At 40.3% G+C, this 20498-nt stretch overlaps 1 protein-coding gene across 1 annotated transcript in view; it reads right to left on the bottom strand.

Annotated features, from left to right (window-relative positions):
- Window positions 1-5869: 5869 nt before the first annotated feature.
- The window catches only part of gabbr2 (gamma-aminobutyric acid (GABA) B receptor, 2), a 204500-nt gene continuing 189871 nt past the window's right edge, over window positions 5870-20498 (bottom strand). Inside the window, exons 15-19 of the mRNA XM_004547985.5 lie at window positions 18088-18312; window positions 17693-17875; window positions 17225-17354; window positions 12439-12556; window positions 5870-9665 (exon numbers count right to left, since the gene is read on the bottom strand). Coding sequence (XP_004548042.2) covers window positions 9500-9665; window positions 12439-12556; window positions 17225-17354; window positions 17693-17875; window positions 18088-18312 — 822 coding nt within the window. The 3' untranslated portion in view covers window positions 5870-9499. The remainder of the gene's footprint in view (window positions 9666-12438; window positions 12557-17224; window positions 17355-17692; window positions 17876-18087; window positions 18313-20498) is intronic.

The following is a 20498-nucleotide window of genomic DNA, read 5'->3' as shown; positions in this document are numbered from 1 at the left end:
TCGTGGGTGACGTCACGGTCGCTATAACCACATGATTTCTTCTGTATCTGTCCCTCTCTATTACAATCTTTAGATCAATGATATTAATGTGTGTGCACGAGTTCGATAAATTGGATAGAGTACTGGCTTGCATACTTTCCATTTTATTCTGCAGCCAGGCTTAATTTCTGCAATGGAGCCATCACACGAAGGAGGATACATAGACGCTTCCCTTCCACTGACACTTAGGTCAACTTAATCAATCTGTCTTCCATTTGCACAGCACGATCCCGCTGAGACAAGAGAGAAGGTCATGAAGCATTTACACACACTGGAGCATGTCTTCCTGCCAAAGCCTTTCTGTGAAATGCGTGGATATCTCTGAATCAGTAAGCAGCAGAACAGACATCTGCTGTATTTAAAAGCTTGATTCATCAATTCATCAGTTGATCACTTGATGTCCTGCTACGTTCCCTGAAAAACAATTATAGTTATTGCAAAGTTATCAGTTTTCTTGTAAAGGCCTTTGAAAATCTATCTCATCTGAGAATTAAAGGAAGAGTTACAATTTATTTTTGCACACATGCAGCTTTTGCTTTCATGCAACATTTAGAAGAACAGGACCACTTCTTTATCTGGACACTACCTAGTAAGGGTCAAGGCACACTGCTAGACTTTCTCCAAGAACTAAAAAGGTTCACATGCTAGAATCTATGAAGTTAAATACTTAGCACTCCATAGCTTTTTCCTAGAGCGGTATTGATCTTTACATGATCAATACTAAAAACTAAAATGGTCTTTAAGCATTCATGATGTTTAAATTAGAATTTTAGATTTCTGGATCTACTCAAATCATTTTCCATGTTAATCTGGGATTTTCTATAAAGTAGAGTACTCACACAATCCACAGGTTATTTTTTGTAAATTAGTGGCTAACAGTTCAACAGCATCAGAAACAGAGTTTTTAACCAGCATTTGTCCATTGGACAATACTACGCAAAAGTTGTGAGCCATTTCCTTAAATTTCAGTGATTTATTGAAAAGTCCAAACATACATGTAAATATTTCATGTAAAGCAAAAAAAAAAAAAAAGAGTTTGTACAATTCTAAAGTGCCTCTAAGTCAATATTTAATAAGACCACCTCTGCTCTTCAACACAGCCCAAACACTCTTATGCAACTTTTCTTGTAATTCTTTTAACTAGTCTTGAAGGTCAAAACTCATCTTTATTTGTTGGCTGTCTTTTTTTTCTCTTCCCCACTGCTTCAATAATGTTAAGGTCTGGGCTCTGGATGGGCCAATCGTTGACTGATGGTGTTTTATTGTGCGTTTTTCTATCCAGATATGCCTCTACTGGATTGGCAGTGTGTTATGGATCGTTGTCATGCTGAAAAATGAAGCACTTGTCAATCAGATGCCTTCAGATGATGTTGTAGGGTGGAACAAATTCAGATGGTACTTTTTGTGTTCATAATTTCATCATTTTTGACAAGATCCCAAACATCACTGGCTGAAATAAACCCCAATCAATGATAGAGCCTCCACCGTGTTTTACAGGTGGCTGTAGACACTTGCTGCTGCATGTCTTTCCTGACCTCCTCTATATATTTTAGTTTCAGGTTACCACTGATTTTCGGTCCAGTTCTTCTGTAATTTGGCATACCTCAGCCTTGTTTCACTTAACTGAGAAAGCATCTTGACAGCCACTGACACCATTTTCTGATGAGGCTTCAGTTAACAATACATTAACTACAGGGCCAGATGGAGCTCTCATGACACACTCCACATCATGCTGAGATATGCCAAGGTTTTATATAATACCTCTTTGTGAATCACCTTGTTGGTGCCAACATACTATTTTATACTTGTCGGACTATGTTATCGCTGGTATTTTTAATAGATTCAGCTGAAGAAATTAGAACAAATTTTGTGTTTCTGTGACATTCCACTAGTAACAAAGTCCCTAAAGAAACAAGTTAAAAAACAAATTAAAAATATCTAAATTCTGTTAGACACAACACCAGTTCAATCCTTCATCCCTCTGAAAATATCAACTGCAATGGCTGGGCTGAAAATCAGTGAAAAAGCAACTGGTGTCCAAAGAAAAACTTCAAAAGATTTTGGAAAACCACTTTAAAAAATCTAAAAAAATTCTTTCTGCCTGGAAGCAACAAATATCAAAATATGAGCACTGGCCAAAGACTTTTGCACAGTACCCTTTTCAGAGGGGAAAAGTGAAGCCTTGGGTGAATTAAACCTAAATTATGTCTACATACACTACCAGTCAAAGGTTTGGACGCAGCTTCTCATTTATTGTTTTTTCTTTATTTTTACTACGTTCTACATTGTAGATACATAATTAAGACATCAAATATATGAATAAAGATATATGGAATCATGTCGCAAATAAAAAATAACTCTAAATATTTCTTATATTTTATATTCTTGAAAGTAGCCACCCTTTGTTAACAGCACTGCAAACCCTGGGCCTTCTCTAAGTGAGCTTCATGATGTAGTTCCCTAAGATGGTTTTCACTTCCAGCCCAGATAAATGCCACACAGAGTTCCAGTAGCAGACACATCTCTACATCAACTGCTCAGAGGAGACTGCACGAATCAGGCCTTTATGGTCTAATAGCTGCTAAGAAACCACGACTAAGGAAAAACGACAAGCAGAAGAGATTTGTTTGGACCAAAAAACACAAGAAATGTACATTAGACCAGTGGAAATCTGTGCATTGGTCTGATGAATCCAAATTTGAGATCTTTGATTCCACCCACTGTGTCTTTGTGTGATGTGGAACAGGTGAACGGATGATCTCTGCATGCATGGTTCCCACCATGGAGGTGTGATTGTGTGGGGGTGCTTTGCTGGAGACACTGTTGGGCATTTATTCAAAATTGAAAGCACAGTGAACCAACATGGCTCCTGCAGTGGCAGGATGCTGTGGTATTTTTCAACAGGACAATGACCCCAAACACACCTCCAGGCTGTGTAAGGGCTATGTAACCAAGAAGCAGAGTGATGGAGTGCTGGGCCAGATGGCCTGTCCTCCACAGTCACCTGACTTAAAACAAGTCAAGATGGTTTGGAATGAGATGGACCGCAGAGTGAAGGCAAGACTTTTTCACATTTAGACTTAATGACTTAATTTAGACTTAATGAAGGCTGCACTCGGTGTAGAACAGTCAGTTCATGGTATGCAGTCAGCCACAGTCGCAACCGGCTGCTCTATTGGTTCTCTGTGTGGAGCACAATGCTGCAACCATGTTCAGGCTCAATATTTGCAAATGATAAACAAGCTTATTTAAATGAGTCATAAATGCAAATGCAAAAACAAACACACTGTGACCCTGTCAGTAACACACTCTCCTTCATCCTGTGTGCCACTGGGTTTCTTCTCACGGTTCAATTATTTATCAAACTCAGTGTACAAGACTTTTCTTTGTACATTTATTCTTTGCACTTTGCTTTCATGTTTGAGGACAGCAGATTTCACTGTGGGCCCTTTGCATGCCAATAAGAGCCTTGATGTTGACTGGCCAGTGTATCACATCCACACTTTCTTGTGCTTTGGAATCAAATTGAATGTTTGCTGTATCTGCAGTGCTGAGGTTTCTGCAGTTGTCTTCACAACAGTGGTATTGGCCTTTTTTGCTAATTCTGTGTATGCTAAGTGTTTCACTGACACAGTATTGCAACTAATTGTTCACCCCCATGCCTTTCCTACTGTGACGAATTGAACACCCTTAGTAAAAGGGAGATTTTATTAGTTATTTATTATGAACATGCAGTTCTTACATTTTACTGACTATTCACTGGAGGAGATGGAAGAAATACCAGCAATTTCTTATTTCTTCGCAATTAAAGTTATTCTGTTTGTATCTAGTCCAAACCATGTGCAGCAAAGGCAGTAAGGTTTTGTTTTCTGTATGTAATGAACATCAGAGCGATTTTTGATAAGTGTAACGCTATGAGCAACATAATTGCTTAGCTTAGCTATTAGCTAAGAAATTGTAAGTACATATTACTAAATCGCACAATACTGACTGAAAATGTCATTTTTTAAATGCACGACAGCATGGGTCACCGTTCACACAGCCTGATGTACATAACAATATATATTTAATTCTGGAGAACAAGCTCTGTTCATAAGGTTAATAGCTATTAGTAATTATAACATTAGCTTCAAAGGCACATTCATTACCCAACATTTGACTTTTGCTGTCTATAGGTAGAAATTACTCTGAATCACAGCTCCGCTGGCAATAACACTCTTGGCCATGAGTGAACTAAAGAAACCATCCATCTTCTTCCCGCTGTCCAATTCACGGTCGTGTGGAGGGGTCTGGAGCCTATCCCAACTTCCATGGGTTGAGAGGCGGGGTACATGGTCAACAGGTCGCCAACTAGTGTTTGCACCTATTGTTTCCTGGCCAGGTGGCTACTCAAGGATCTACTTAGGAAGATCCTGTGTTTTGTGGTGGCTACACACTGGCTGTCACTTGGTGTTCGCTCTCTCTGCGGTAGGGTATCACTCCCTGTTCCTGTTCCAACACACAGTGGTGTGTTTGAGTAGCTTATCTGCATAGCAATTTAATTAAACACATTTAGATACCTTCTTTTTTCATAGTATAATCTTCATGTGCTTCATCCAAAGCACACTCTCTGTGTACTCACTCCTTAATTTATTGCCAAAGTATTCACTCACTGTGTCTTTACTGTTTCACTAGCTTAGCTTGTAGCCGACTCGCTAGCAGCATGGCCTCTTCACCTGTTCCTCCTGCACTTTCCTGCTCATTGTGTCAGATATCTAGTTACTCCTTGGCCTCCTTTAGCAGTAATGATACTTGTAATAAATGTAGCCTCTTTGCAGCTCTGGAGGCCAGGATTACTGAATTGGAGACTCGGCTTCACACCCTTGATACACCTGTAGCTAGCCAGGCCCCTATAGGCGGTGCAGCCGAAGGTAGCGTAGGCCCCGGCAGACCCCGAGCAGCAGGGGAAAGAGAACGGCTGGGTGACGGTAAGGAGGAAGCATAGTCTTAAACAGAAGCTGCAGGTACACCACCAACCTGTTCATGTGTCTAACCGTTTTTCCCCACTCGGCGACACACCCGCCGGGGATCAAACTCTGGTAATTGACAATTCTATTCTCAGACATGTGAAGCTAGAGACACCGGCAACCATAGCCAATTGTTTTCCAGGGGCCAGAGCAGGCGACACTGAGGGAAATTTAAAACTGCTGGCTAAGGGTAAACGTAAATTCTGTAAAATTATAATTCACGTCGGCAGTAATGACACCCAGTTACGTCAATAAAATAAATATTGAATCGGTGTGTAAATTTGCCAAAACAATGTCGGACTCTGTAGTTTTCTCTGGTGTTGCTATCAGTGTGTGAAGAGTGGGAGAAGAGGGTTGCATTGACAATCCAACACAATGGGCAGCACATTGAACACATTTTATAAGTGGTCAGAAACTTGTAAATAACTCATGAAAGAATAAAGTTACGTTGAAACCAAGCACACCATTGTTTTTCTTGTGACATTACCAATAAGTATGATGTGTCACATGGCCCTCTTCCTACTGAAAAAACAAAAGTTGTATCCAAGATGGCCGACTTCTAAATGGCCACCATGGTCACCACCCATCTTGAGGAGTTTGCCCCCTCGCATATACTAATGTGCCACAAACAGGACTTTAATATCACCAACCATTCCCATGTTGTTACGGTGTAGCCATATAAATGGCCCAACCTGTATTTTGGATCTCTAGCATTTCTAAAAGCATAAACTGATTTCACCACTGATCTTTAAATCAAAATTGTACCATAAAACTGTAATTGTACCACATCCAAGACATGCACGAAAATAAAAACAACCAATACATGATTTTCGGTCTCACTTTATTTAATGATGATGTGAAAAGTAAAGGCTGTCCATAACATTCAGACAACAAAAGAAGAATGTTTTTTTTCTCCAAAGTCCCCCCCCATAACAACTAATGGCTCCAAAAATGTTCAGGTGTTCCAAGTGTGATACTTATTTTATACAACTTCTTCATATCTAGACCTCATCTGTACATAACATAGTTACAGATACTGTAAATTAAAAAAAATGACTTCCAAGTATCCTTGTGGCATTTTGTGAAACATTTTCCTATGTAAAAATGAAAATGTACGTAAAGATCTTTACATATACATATATATAGTTCTCTATTCTTTCTGTAATAAGAAAACAATTTATTGCCCCTCTTAAACATGTTGCATTTAACATAGGTTTTGTTTATCATTTTAAACTCTTAATTGAACTTAATGCCATGTGATACCACATATCAAACCGACAAAACAGTAACAGTATGGACCTCTGTGTTGTTCCACTTAATATATTTGTCATATTACTATATTTTTGGACATGTATGTTTTGTGTTCTCCAGAAACCCTGATGATGACACATACAACGATATAATATATATACGTACATGTCACTTTGATCTTCAAACTTAAAAGACCTGTGGCAAATACAAATCATCAGCATGATGTTATTCATTACAGGAATTTATGAGCCCTTGACCTTCCACGATTGCATCTGCTGAACAATTTTTCATTCATGTTCAAAAGAATTGAAATGGTTCATAAAAGAATAAAAATCAGGGCACCTTACAAAATATATCGAACAACAACTGATGATCTGCATTTGGTATTTTTGAATGGACTAAAAGGAAAAAAAAGTAATTTGATAAATTGGTAAATGCCAGGAGTGGTTTATTAAGATTGATCGTTTGCTACTACTTTCACTTTATTGCCCTCGGTGAATTGTTGCTAAACCAGTAGCATATTCGATATGATGATGTTGAGTTTACCCACTGAGAATCTTGGCATTGACGTGTGTGAGCTGATTAAACAGGTTAAGAGAACCTAAATCCATGAGCAAATACACGTAAAACCAAATCGCAGGTGAGAGGATGAAACTACAGAGTGGATTTGTCACAACAGTTGCAAAAACAGAGGTAACTCTGTGAATTATACATTTTATTTCATGCCGTCTTGAGAAAGCCAAATACCAAATATTCCATACATGGACACCATCATCAGGGTATCAGCAAATTGTACACAATCACATTTAATGTAATATATAAAATGTGCGGTTGGTTTGTTTTATCTCCTGAAGGAAGAACCAACCCTCTGACAATGTCTCTCACTCACTTGTCAAGTGATCGTGATTCTCTGGTTGGCAAAGGTGCAGGAGAAGCTGTGACTCCTTGGGTATCTGTGCTCAGGGTTTTTCCTGCTCCTGTACTAAGCAGGAGCTGGAAGGGGAGGAGCTCTCATAGGGGGGGAGTCACCGTGATATGTCCCCATAGCAGGCGGGTCCCTGCTTGGTTGTCTCTTGCTCCAACTCGGTCGCAGGAGAGATCCACTCCAGCTGAGGTGGAGTATTTGCCAAGTACTCCCAAACTGTCCCGTTCACCGAGGCATGGAATTGAAATTAATCTATGACACGTTGTACACTTTACAGATGTGCGGCCAATGTTGTGGGTCAGCGCATTTACCACACTGTGTATGTACTGTGGGTCCTGCAGGCTACAATATAAGACAACAGGCACAGCGCTCAACAAACGCCTTAAAAACTAAAAACCAAGACACCAATGGTGAAACAATATGCTGAGGACAAACCTTCTCACGCTCGATAAAAAAGTCCTTTGTTTGTCCGGAGTCATTACTTGCTTTTCTCCTGCATGAGGAAAGTTTTACAAAAAACTGTCGATGACCGTTGTGCTCAATGCGGTTCAGCGGCACTGAACATTACATTTCCATAGCAACCGAGGTATGTTCACTGTTGCTAAGTGTGAAGTGGGTTTTCATGACACTCGATATTATCTGTGAAGAAAGCCCTGTGTCTGTGCTGTATCACTGTGTCCAGCAGTGGCGGCATCACCGTCTTGGAACTGTAAGCTACAGTCGGTAGGGGCTTATTACTTGAGACTCCCTTGTGTTTACTGTCTTTACTACCACTCATGGAAATTCAGGTCAGCCCGCTTAATCCAGACTAGCTGTGGAACCGGAAAACCTACATCCTTTCCACCATCACTTCTCGAGTTTGATCTCTTCTGACAAAGCAGCTTTTTATTCATTTCAGAGTCTTGTGCCTTTTTTTGTGCCATTGACTCCCCCATCGCCCTTAACTGTGCCGGTTAGCTGTAAGGGCTAGATCGGACGGACATCTTAACAGTCTATGGAGACCAATCTGTGGGGATCAATAAGACCAGGCCCGTCACTAAAGCAGTGTCTGAAAAGCACCCGATCTCATGAGGCGCTCTCATATGAGCGTGTCTTTGCGTGTGCACTTCTTGGCGTATTAACACACATAAACGACATCTGTGGAACACTCTCATGGCGTTCTATTTTCTAACATACGCAGCCTTTGAGACTTTTTAAAAAGGCATAGCACTGATATTCTGTATAACATGCTTTCTGAAGACATATTGAGCAGACTGTAAAATATGAAGGCTTATGCAAAGTCTGATGTGAAATCTCTGATGAAAACAAAAAACAGCGGTACAGATAAGCAAAGTGGAAAAAACAAAATAAAAAAAAAAAAAGAACCAAGTTGTTTAAATTTCAAATAAATGGGCACTGGTGCATTTTGATATTTGGTGACTCAGACTTTGATGTATCTTACTTTGCTGCCCACAAGCTAATTGATTAACAGTTACACAAAAATCTATATCTCTCATACATATGTCTAATTTGTAGGATGCCATGTTTTATACGCTTTTCATCTGAAATTGTCATGCCTACCTGCCTCTGTTATAAGCCTCACGCTTAGAACCAACTTAATTGTCCATTCACAGCATATACAAAGCTTACAGTACATCAATGTTAAAAATGATGATATTTACATATCTGGACAAGATTGGGAAAGGGTAAAGCAGTAAATTTGATGATTTCCTTTTGTTGGATTTTGCAGATTCCTCATCTCCAAACCATTATCCAGTCACTGAAGCAGTGAAATACTCAAGTTAGATGACAAACTTACGTGTTGCTGCGAGCACATACATACAACAGATTAGGAACAGAAACAGACAATCCCCTCTGAAGCAGATAAGGCTACACATCATTAGGGTTGGTCCACCACAGCTATTGGGGTGTCGCTATATTTGTGCATGTGTGTGTATTTGTATATAGCCTATCTGTGTTTGACTGTGCATATGTGTATATGCCTAGGCAGGCGGGGGGGGGCAAATGGACAAGGGGATGTTAATTAAAGGAGTTTTTAAGGGTCATCCAGTGCTCACTCTGTCTCCTCATACCCCATCCTGACTGAGGATATCAGTTTACAAGAAGACCAAGGTGAAGAGGTATGAAGAGTGAACCCCCCTCCCCCCCTCCCTTCTCTCCCTGTCCTCCTTGATCCGAGACAAAATACGCACTTACGCTGATGATATCAGTCTATTGTAGAAAAAAAGAATCACATATGTCTCCTCTGCAAAGAGCCAGGTGGGGGAGTGAATGAAGCTCACAGGCCAGAGACCATTACCCGGTAGGAGGGGGGCATGTGTCTGTGCCTTGGGCTCGAACCAGGGCTGCCATTAGGGCTGGTGCAGCTAGCATCTACCCCTCCTATGGAAGGTAAGTAGGCATGATGGAGGATGGGCAGCTGCAAAGACAGTCGACGCTGTATGCTGCAGATAGAGAAGGAAAGGAACAATGTCAGTGATTACAGCACATTTACTGAAGTATTATGTTATAGTCAGCAGTCTGCTCTTTCTTTTCTTGTCATTACTTACAATATAATTTCTTTGCATATCCCATGGATGCTGAAGAATGTGGATTTTTTTTTTTCACTGACTTGAAATTGTTATTTCGGGCTGACAGATCACACGCTCCTTGTCCTCCACCTGCTTTCTTCTTTTTCTTGTAATCTGTTTGCTTTTCTCCCACATGAGTCACAGTGAGTGTCTCTGGGGAAATGCTATTTGGAATCTCATGGAAACTCTTTGTAGAGCTGTGCCTTTTCTTTGTACACAGCTGTTTCAGTTTCTTTAGTCAGACTTTCTGTTTCTTTCTTGCCTCAGAAGTGCAGGGTTCTCTCTCGCAACGTCTCGCAACGTCACCAATTTCTTGTCTTTTCCTGAAGGTAAATGTATTTCCGTATATAGAAATATCAGGGCGTAGCAGTATGGAGACGATAATCAGGCTGTATGCAGATTGCACAAGTCTGTTGGTTCAGAATGATTCTGATTTACTGACATACCCACAGTGGTGAGAACATACGTTTCATAAATCTGATGGTAATTTTGCGTAAGCCGTTTTCTGCACGGGATAAGAACAGATATTAATAAATGAGAACCAATGTGTCTGTCTATCACGTTGGATCGCTTTGTTGTATAAATCTAACCAGGGCTGGATCATTTTGCTTCTAATAATGAATTTACCCCATTTTTACTCTTGCTGACCCTCTGCCAGAGTTCCGAGTCAGTATTTGTCATTTGCAAATTAGTGTCTTTGTAAGTTCAAATGTGCGTTCGCAGCTGTGCCCCGGACAGTGCACTTCATCTGCTTTTAGTGATTCCTCTTGCATGATTTATCTGAGCATCATATGGGATATGCAGAGCTAAATTCAGTTCATCTCAGGTTATCAGCACCAACCGCAGCAGTTTTTTCCCCCACAAATTAATTAACACATTAGCCATAAAGCTAGTGACGGAATTGAATTCCTCACTAAGCAGTAAGCATCTTATTTTTCATTAATTTTAGCAATGGAGCTCTTTCAGGCAGATCTGATCCTGGAAAGGCTTCAATAAAATGCTGTGTTTTAGCAATATGGCCATATGAGCTGGATGTTGCTGTCAATACAACAATTTTGTCACAGTCTGGAAGTGGCATATGCAGTGGTCTTGCTCGATTTACTATTAAAATGTTCGCTACACACTTTCACACATATCAAGTTACAGTGAGAAACTGAACATGGCGAACAGAAAAGATGGATCATAAAAGACTGGCATCTGGCATTGCACAGCTTCCCACAAGCCTTCAGCAATTTCTTTAATTGTTTTCTGTGTATTCTTTAGCATCCTCCTCTCTAGCTTCTTCTTCTTACTAAGCCCCTAATCCACCGTTCCTCTTTCCACCGTCGCTTCTGGGATCGTCTGACGTAAAAGAACATTTCATGCTTCCGCCTGGTGTGACAGTTTGCACCCTACCTCGCCAGAGCCATTGCCACTGCCAGCCATTTTCAAGAAAGTTACATAAGCATTTGGTTGTGTAAAAAATTAAGAGGGGCTAATAAGATTCAAGCTTGTTCTGCATTAAACGTAGTAAAATGTCTTAATTAGGAAAACTTAAATATTAATGGTCCTCAGGCCTTTTCAGTTATTCTGACCCGTTCTACTTTATGTGATGAAAACACAACAGCTTATGAAGGAATTTCGGGATATTTTTTGGAATATCATATAGGACACGGGTGCTACACTTCACAATAACACACCCCTGCATTTTTCATGCCACAAAATATTTATACAGCTCGATCTCTCTCTATTCATAACTCTTTTGTAACTTATTTATATTTGTCTCTTCTTTCTCTTCTCTTTCTCTCCCTTCATCTCTCTTCCCTCCATGTGATCAAACATTCATGTGGCATGGGAACAGCTCCAAGTGTTCCTTTACTTCTGTTCTCCTCCCTGTCTATTTTCAGAGCTGCTTCCAATGCGGGCTGTAAATCAGTGGTTACATAAGCCTCTGCGAGTCTCTACCTTCTTCTTTCTCCCCTCCTTCTTATCTCTGCCTTTCTTATCTATCTAAACATATTTTTTCTCTTTAAACATCTTCTCTGTGTAACTGCCCTCTCCTCTGCATTGTATCCTCCTTGCCTCTTGTCTCCGCTTTCTTCATCCATCCATCCCTCTACATCCTGCATTCTTCTCCTGGTTCTGGTTAAACGTGTGTGGGAGGGAAACTTCTCAATGATGCATGAAGTGTCCCCCCCCCCCCCCCCCCCCCCCTCCCCATTGATGAAGTTGACATCCCTCAGCTTTGCTGCCTTATGAATAATAAGTGAATGCAGATCTGCATTTGAATGTTTTGAGAGTTCATCTTCCTTTAAAAGTTGAGAAAACAAATCAATTACCTGCGTGTATATGCATGCAAAATGGACATGTGTGTTTTTGTGTGTCCGGCTGTAAGTAAGCTGCAGGACGTTCAGCATACTTGGAGAATACACTTGCACTCTGTGACGTGATATGCATGTTGGTGGTTGATGGTATGTGCGTTGCGTGGGAGAGAAAAGTAGAGGGCCAGTCCATGCTTTCATAAGGCTCTGTTGCCAGAGCAACTGCCTGAGAGCTGCTGGTGGTTGTGCTACATGTGACATGTCGTCTGATGAGAAAGCTGACAAGACAGAGGGAAAAAAGGGGAGAGACACGGGAGTAGAGGGGCTAAGGAAATGGGAGAGCTCACTGTTCTGGTGAGTTGATATCCTCGAGAGGACCTCTGTTTATTCTGGAAGGATCCATGGAGCCCCACTGCGCCTGTGGTTTCTGCTCTAGGTGGTTCTTCAGTATCGACTTTTCTCCATCTGCATGAAAACATGTGTAGACAATAAAGAAAATTGCAGGCTGTCACCTGGACTTTCATATTTTGTCAGTGTAAGTTGAACATGACTAGGATTTCAAATAAGGCATTGGCCTTCAGTCCTAACATTGGGCTTTCCAACCGTGCAAAAAATAGCAACAAATGCTAATAAATCAGCTAATGCTAGGTGTGTATTGTATGTCAACACACACCTAGCAAAGTTAGTCTGTGAAGGATCATGTCAGCTCAGATGTCCATGCTCACTGCATATGCTTCATTGACACTAAGAAGTTAAACCAAGTGTGTTGACATTCAGTATGAAGAGACCGCTTTTGCATGATGTGCAGACTAGCGTTACAGATTAGTTCAAAAGGAGCAGGTGAAAATGGCTAAAAAAACTAGTCAAAAATTTCTCGCTCAACTATCTGCATGCTAGACAAATTACACAAGTCAGACTATGTTTTGGACAGAGATGCAAAAAACAAACCTGCTTTGCTCAAACTTTGAAAGTGGACGCTAACACTTGGACCAGATTCATTTCAGAAGTGGGGACTGGGTGATATCACAACAGAACAAGTGCACTGAGTCACCAGCTGAAGATGCCAGGATTCAAACCACTGGCCCTGAGGACTGAGGCTTAAGTGCTCTACCACCAAACACACAGCCACCAAAACATTACTGTTTGTGAGTGCCAGTAATCTAAGGCTATCTCTTTACAACAGGGAGAAAAACACTCCCGCTGCATTAAGTAGCACCACATGAGCCGTCTTCTTTCTTAAACGGGACTGGAAGAAAAAGAAAATGTATATCTAATAGTTTAAACCTGAGAAGAATTAATTCAAACGGGAATAATTGGATCTTGTGAGGTGAAAAGCAGGCAAATACTCCTTGTGTACCGTCCTATCATAGGGCAAGAAAATGTTTCAATGAAAAAATAATTTAATGGTATTTAAAGCCTGAAAATTCGCAAATATTCCACAAGTAAAAAAACAAAACAAAAACACTGTAAAGTATAAAATATTTTGTCTTTCTTTCAGTGCTGTTAATCTATACATAACAGCATTTAACTTATCATGCTAAAATCAGGCCATGGCTGTCAACCTGTCAGAAAACTGCACCTTAACTGTCATCTCCTGGTGTTCTCCAGCATCGCCATGTGCTTCTACATATTCATGAAGACAGCTAGAGCGAGGGAGAGGTGGAGTGTCGCGTCTCACCCTTTGTGAGTGAGCGTAATCGCTGTTGACACAGCGTTCTTCCCTTATAACAGCCAATCATTCACAGCCCCCAATACATTTAGACCAGCTCTCTTATGAATACTGATGACTACAGTTAGAAGCCAGTGGTGATGATGATGATGACCGTCAAGCATAAGTAGAATGAAGCTGGGAAAAGTTTATGTGCCGATGATCTTTAAAGGAAGCTTAACTACCTGTGATTTTATTGTCAGAACGTGTGTCAGGCTGACATTTGTGAGCAGCGCCTTACGCGCGCTCTCTCTTTCTTATTGTCTCCATAAGAGAGAATTTCAGCAACCCAGCAGCTGATACGCTGTAACCCAAACATAAAAATATTTTCTCATTTAGAGAAAACTATTTTTTCATATATACTTTGATCATCTTTTAATTTTTGAAAGGTTTAAAAGAAATTATTTCCAATAACCTACATCTTCTTTGACATATCTAATTTATTGGGCTCCTTTGACGATATAAGCGAGGAAGCACTAGAAAAGGCTGTGTCTTAAAATAGACCCAGTTTTATGAGCCCACACAATCTGAATTTTACTTCATTACACTGAACCTGATGTCAGCTGCCAGCTGCTGCCTCCAATTTCGACAGATTTTTTCCCTCAGCAAGTGTAAAACAACAGGTAAAATGATGCATTTTTATGAATTGAACTACACTGTGGGATCCATTGATTTGACCTTTGAAACCACGCATGCTAAAATAGACAAACTAAAATAAGCTCAGTAAGGAAGATTCACACTGTATCCACTCATCTGCCTGAATTCCTGGGTGTTCAAGCTGCTACTCTATTCCTTACATCACTGTCAAACGTAACTCTGTCATCATCACACTGGCCCAATCATTTTTTGGGTAACTTTCTGTGAACCAATCAGCCTCTGTCCTGGCTCTTGTTCAGTCTCATTTGTGTGACCCACCTCCACTCCATTTCCACCAGAGATCTTTGTCCAGGTCTCCAACTGCTTCATCTCTGCCACCACTAGTGTTTTTCTTCCAGGTGCTCCCTTTAGGGATCACCACAGCAGACCATTTGCCTCCATCTCACCCCACCACTGAAACAAGCTACATCTCTGCATACTTTCAAAAACAGAATCAAAACTTTTTTTGATCCAGGCTGACACGTAATAGATGTTGATTTTCTTTGCTTTGTTGTAGTTGCTGTTTTCAAAGAAATGTGCTACATAAATAAAATTGCGATAGCCAAAGCCATCCTTATATACATCCATGAATCTCCTCTGTGATCTTCTTTTCCTCCTGCCTGACAGCTCCATATTCAACAGCCACTATCACATATCTATATAAAATCTATCCTTGTATCCTCGGCACCGTCATATAATATCAATAAATAACTTAAAGTAATTTTAAAGCCAAACTATATTTAGTTTCAGACAGGAGGGCGTACACTTATTTTTAGCACAAACACAAAAGGCAGGGGCAGAGAATACGCTAAAACACACAAAAAGAAGCATTACACACATTTCTGTGTGAATGTGCTCATTAACAGCCATCAGTTCACTGCGTAACTATGAACTTTCACAGATGAGGAACTTCTCAAACAATTCCAACACGCTCTGCTCCCAATTGGCAGAATGAGCGCAGCTGTTGTGCTCTTTTACCTTCCCGAGCTCAGACAGATCCATTAGACACCCCTGAGAGCAGCTTTGTGCTGGCGTGTGCAGCAGACACGCTGGATCCGGCTGCTGTACATCAGCGTCACTCTGCGACTCTTAAAATGGTGCCTAATGCAAAGCGACGCTGCTGGGCTGTAACGATTCGCTGATTCAATTTGAGGCAGCAGACTTCATAATGTCTGCCATACATGCATCGTTTAAACAGCACAGGCAGAAGTTTGGAGGACTGATGGGACATGCATCTTTATATTTCAGCAAATTAGGATTTGCTCTTCGTGTTTCCATAAACTAGTCTCGCCCGATGATGACTCACCTCACCTGCTCTCAAACTTTTCTTTACTCTTATCTGGTTCTCGACTTTGTTTCACAGACACTAAACTACCGTACGCCCCAAACAAGAAATAATTAGGTATAAAACCGAGTGTACACCAGGGTTTGAAAGTGAGGCGAGAATGACGTGTGACTACAATATGTGCTAAATTTGACAAACAGCAGTGGAGCATACGTGTACTGAGGTGCTGTAGCTAATCTCATGACTCATTACAGACGTCACAGATGCTCCTGTGTCCCTCGTGCTGACAGGTGCTCCAGCAATGGGAAAAAAAGAAAGATATTCCTTCATCCAGCTGCTCTAAAAGCAGAATTAAAATCCTTTACTAAAACCACTGAATATGGAAATGCACCGTAACGGTGGCAAAGAATTAGTATTAGATAACGTATGTGAGGATTACTTTGAAACTGAAGCCAGTTCAGGATTTTATGATAGTCCTGAAATTGTGATACAAACCACTAAAATGTAAATTACACTCGCTAATGTGTAACACAACGGAACCACAAAATGATACTAGCACAGTGCACGATCACAACATGATATCAAAGTGCATACATTACAACAGAACTAAACAAAAGCAGTTTTGATCTCTATAGCTTATTTCCTGCTTCATGATTAATGTTCGTTTTTTTAAATAACTAACTAGTTCATGCACTATAGTGGCACCACTGTGTAAAGAGGCGTGGCCTCTTAAAGTGACTTACAGATTAGGGATATCAAACTCATTTCACATCATCGGATGCTTAGAGCCTACGTTGATCCTAAATAGGCCAAACCGCTCAAACTCCACTTTCTGTCACTGGAAAGTCATTTAACTGCACATTCAATCTCTGAGATTTCTCAATATATGAAAAAGTGGTGCACTTTCATCTCAGCGCACCTCAGTTTTTTTTAAATGATAAAAAAAAAAGGCTGCTGTAGTAAATCAAAGAAATCTGTCAGCTTGACTTTTTGCAGTGTAAATTACAGAAAATGTTTTGGTAACTCATTGCTCAAACTGTCCTGTAATCATACAGCAGAGACTTTTTGTAAATTCTTATAAAACGCCCTATTTTATTTATTTATTTATTTAATCATTCATTTTACTGTGGACACATTTAAAAAAACAAAAAACAAAATATTTCTACAGTTAATAGTAACAAAAGCTCATTACTGTAGTATGAATGGCTGTGCGCAAGGTCATTATTGTTAGGAGAAGCTGTAAAATTAAAATAAAACACATGCCCCCGTTTACACTTTCCAAAAATGTCCGGTGGGCTGGATCAGGGACGATTCTGGCTGCTTGGCTTTAGGTTTGACACCCCTGCTACAGATGGTTCTGTAAGTGAAACAATTTTTCACTAATATGGGATATTTCCCATGTGCCTCAAATGCTTATTGTCAGACAGATATAAAAACAGAGCTATAAAAACAGTATGGCAGTAGTTGACCAGGGCTAAATGAAAGCATGCAGCGAGTATCTCACCTTTGCCATCTGTAAAGTTGCGTATGCTGAGAATGTTGTTGGCATCCGAATAATGGTTCTGTTTAATGTAGGGAGTTTTCTCCGGCGTGTCCTGCAGCTGCATGGTCACTTCCTCCAGCTCTTTGTCCAACTTTTTACCCAGAAAAAAATGTTCTGTTAGTTCATTGAGTATTACAGTTGATCACTTAAAGTAAGTACATTCTCACACCAAGGTTTCATTAATTATCCACAGACAGCCTATCTTACACACTGTGAGGTTATCAGCCAGAAATGAACCTAAATTAAGGTTTGTCTGGGTGTGACTGACTGCTGCAAATGCTACTTTGCCAAAATGATGAAGAAATCTTCAAAGAAATCTTTTTTAAAGTGTAACAGAACATTTACTCTTTGTGCCCACTGCATCGCTGTCCTGTCTGAAAGGTGATGAATGGTTAAAAGATGAAAACAAAGAAGCTGTAACTGGCTGACCTCTGTTATCCTCATACGGAGGCGGTGGTTATCAGTCTGAAGGCCGTCCAGTCGAGAAGTGTTGGCTTGGTTGACGCTGGTGACTGAGGTGGAGGTCTTGGAGTCTTCTTTCTTCTGATTCTGGGTGAACTTTAATCTGCGGTTCTGGGTGGCTGCGTCTGGGTTTGTTCTCATCGTAATTAGCTGAAAGTGGAGTTATGGGCATTAGTCACAGCTGCACTCTCGCACTCTAAAATTGCATGAGTGCAAAAAAAAAAATCAACACCTAACTGTTTACGCTGCGTTTTCAGCTTTCAGGACTTAGCTGAGTGATAATTAAAAGCTCTAGTTTATGTCATTGCAGAGTCTTTCAGCCACGCTCACACACACACCCTCTCTGTCCTATAAAAACTGACCTTGGGAACGAAGACCAGACAGAGCGTGATGGTGCTACAAAAGATGATCACCAGCGCTACAATGCAGAACTGGACATTGGGCTGGTCCCTCGTCAGAAAAGACACCGCGGCGCCAATGATGCACATGATGCCGACGTTGTACACGCTCATTCCGATATATTTGCTATCGTTCAGAGCGGGAATGCTCACATTCCTGGTCTCCCATGCCAGAAAGCACCCAAACAGCTGTAAGAGAAGAGAAAAGGAAGAATATGAGTTATGTTTAAGAGAAGATCACACAAAGATCTGAGAACAAATGAATGACTTTGGTCATAGAAAGTCTGGACTTGTCTTTCTCCATCAGTGACGTTTAAGCAGCTCTCATTTTCCTCCTGCTTGTTTACATTTCTGTCTGAGGTCTTTCAGAAGAATTATTCATTCTTAATTTATTTCTGATTGTTCATGGAGTGGGGGTTGTGTAATTTCACTTAGCTGAAAGCAGACAAAAATAAACTTCATTATATGATGACGTGGTAAAGGGCTGAGATACAATCTAAAGAGACAGCAGTTAGTTTCACGTCTGGAAAATTTTATGTGCGAGTGAATTGTTTGTTGCAGCAGCAGCAGACTGCTGAATAATTCACAGTGAGCTGTGTAAGAGGGCTGCCTGCTTATTCAAAGTCTAAATCAGAGTTTGTGGAATGACAAGCAGAAGAATTAATAGAGCAGTCATCGAGGCTTAGTGCACCTGAGGTGTGCGAGCATGTGGATGTCAGGTACGGCTGCAGTGTACTTGTATGTGTCCATATGTGAGTTTGCATGCATGTAAAAGCAGGGATGACTCAAGCCATAAACGTTTTGGTGTTGCGCTGTACCTCCCGGTGCCTCGCGGAGTTGACAGCTCCTGTCAATTACATCACTTTAACTTTCTGTACCGCTAAACTTCTTTGTTCCTGTCTTATTATTTTACAAGAAAGTCTCTTGGCTTATTCCTCTACCATCTCCTCATTCCTTCCATCTTTCCTTTTTGGGAACTTTTAGGTAGTATTTTTAGCCAGGCTACTCTGTATTCTTTCAATCTGCTTAAGATGAGTCATACATCACCAGAATCTAGCTTTTACTAACACCTAATAATGAGGAACATTTAGTACATGCTTTCATTTTCTTCAGTCTTGATTATTGCAACTCACTCCCTTTTCACATGCGCCTTTCAGCAAGCCCTAGCCCATTTTTAACTGGTCCAAAATGCAGCAGCTAGGCTGCTAAAAAAAACTATTCAGCCCTCACACATCACTCCTATCCTTACTGCCCTTCACTGGCTTCCGTGGAAGTTCAGAATTCCCTTTAAAATATTGTTAATAGCATACAAAGCCCTTCATAGCCAGGCTCCTTGCTATAAGGCAGACCTGCTGAGACCTTATTTCAGCAGTTGGCCTCTTCGATTATTCGATCAGAGTCTTTTAACTGTTCCAAGCTCTTACTTTAAAACTAGAGGTGACCACAGAGGTTTTCTTAAACTTTGTAACAGCTGAATTAGATCAGCAGAATCTGTGGTTTGTTTTAAAGATTAGCTTTTTCTTTAAGCTTTTTCCCAATATTTTTGGGTCTTGTTTTTCCATTTAGAATGAATGTTTGACTGTGTGTTTGTATAGCTGGACATGTGCAGCACACTTATCTTTAATGGTCTATCTTCAGTGTCTCTCTTTTTGTGGCAGGCATTATACAGTTTCTCCTTCTTCATGGAGATTTTAAAGCACATATTATCTAGCTATTAGCTAGCTGATAATAACTACACATTCAGAGTTTGAAGCTCTGCTGATGAGCTTAAAGTAACACAGAGTTTTCAAATGAAATCACTGAGGAAAACCATTTAGTCTAAAGTAACTCAATATCGCTGATCCAAAAAACAAAAAAAACCAAACAGAAATTTACTTTAATGTCTGTAAGTGTTAAATCAGTAGCAGTTAGAAAAAGAGGCAGTCATACCATAAACTCATACAAGTGCAAATGAAACAAGTAGCTTGACATATTGCAAACTGCGTGCTTTCATTCAGCTTCTCAAGAGTTAGATGAGAAACTCTGTCATATTTGTTTTCTGAAACTGTTAAGGAAAGTATAAAGTCAGGAAAAAAGGAAGCCATTATCCACTCTCATTTCCTCCCCCTTTTTTAATCAAAGCTTCTCCTGTGTTATTGAAGATTGTTTTCTTTCCAGGTCTTTGTATTGGAGAGAAGGGTCCTTCCTGATCCTCCAAAATATTCACCTAAAGTTTTAGGGAAAAAAATCAAAATAAAGCTGAAAGTCTGCACTTCAATCACATGTTCATTGTTTGAGGAACAATCCAGTGTTGTGGCGTACAGAAGCAAAATTACAAAAATTGTGTTTTTGTCCTAATCATCTATTGCATGTCTGTCCAAAATGGAAGAGGGTCT

The sequence above is a fragment of the Maylandia zebra genome, linkage group LG22 (genome assembly GCF_041146795.1).
Source record: "Maylandia zebra isolate NMK-2024a linkage group LG22, Mzebra_GT3a, whole genome shotgun sequence".
In the NCBI taxonomy this organism is placed as follows: Eukaryota; Metazoa; Chordata; class Actinopteri; order Cichliformes; family Cichlidae; genus Maylandia; species Maylandia zebra.
The sequence above is the reverse complement of the archived record's forward strand: the minus strand, read 5'-3'. Positions and strand labels throughout refer to the sequence as shown.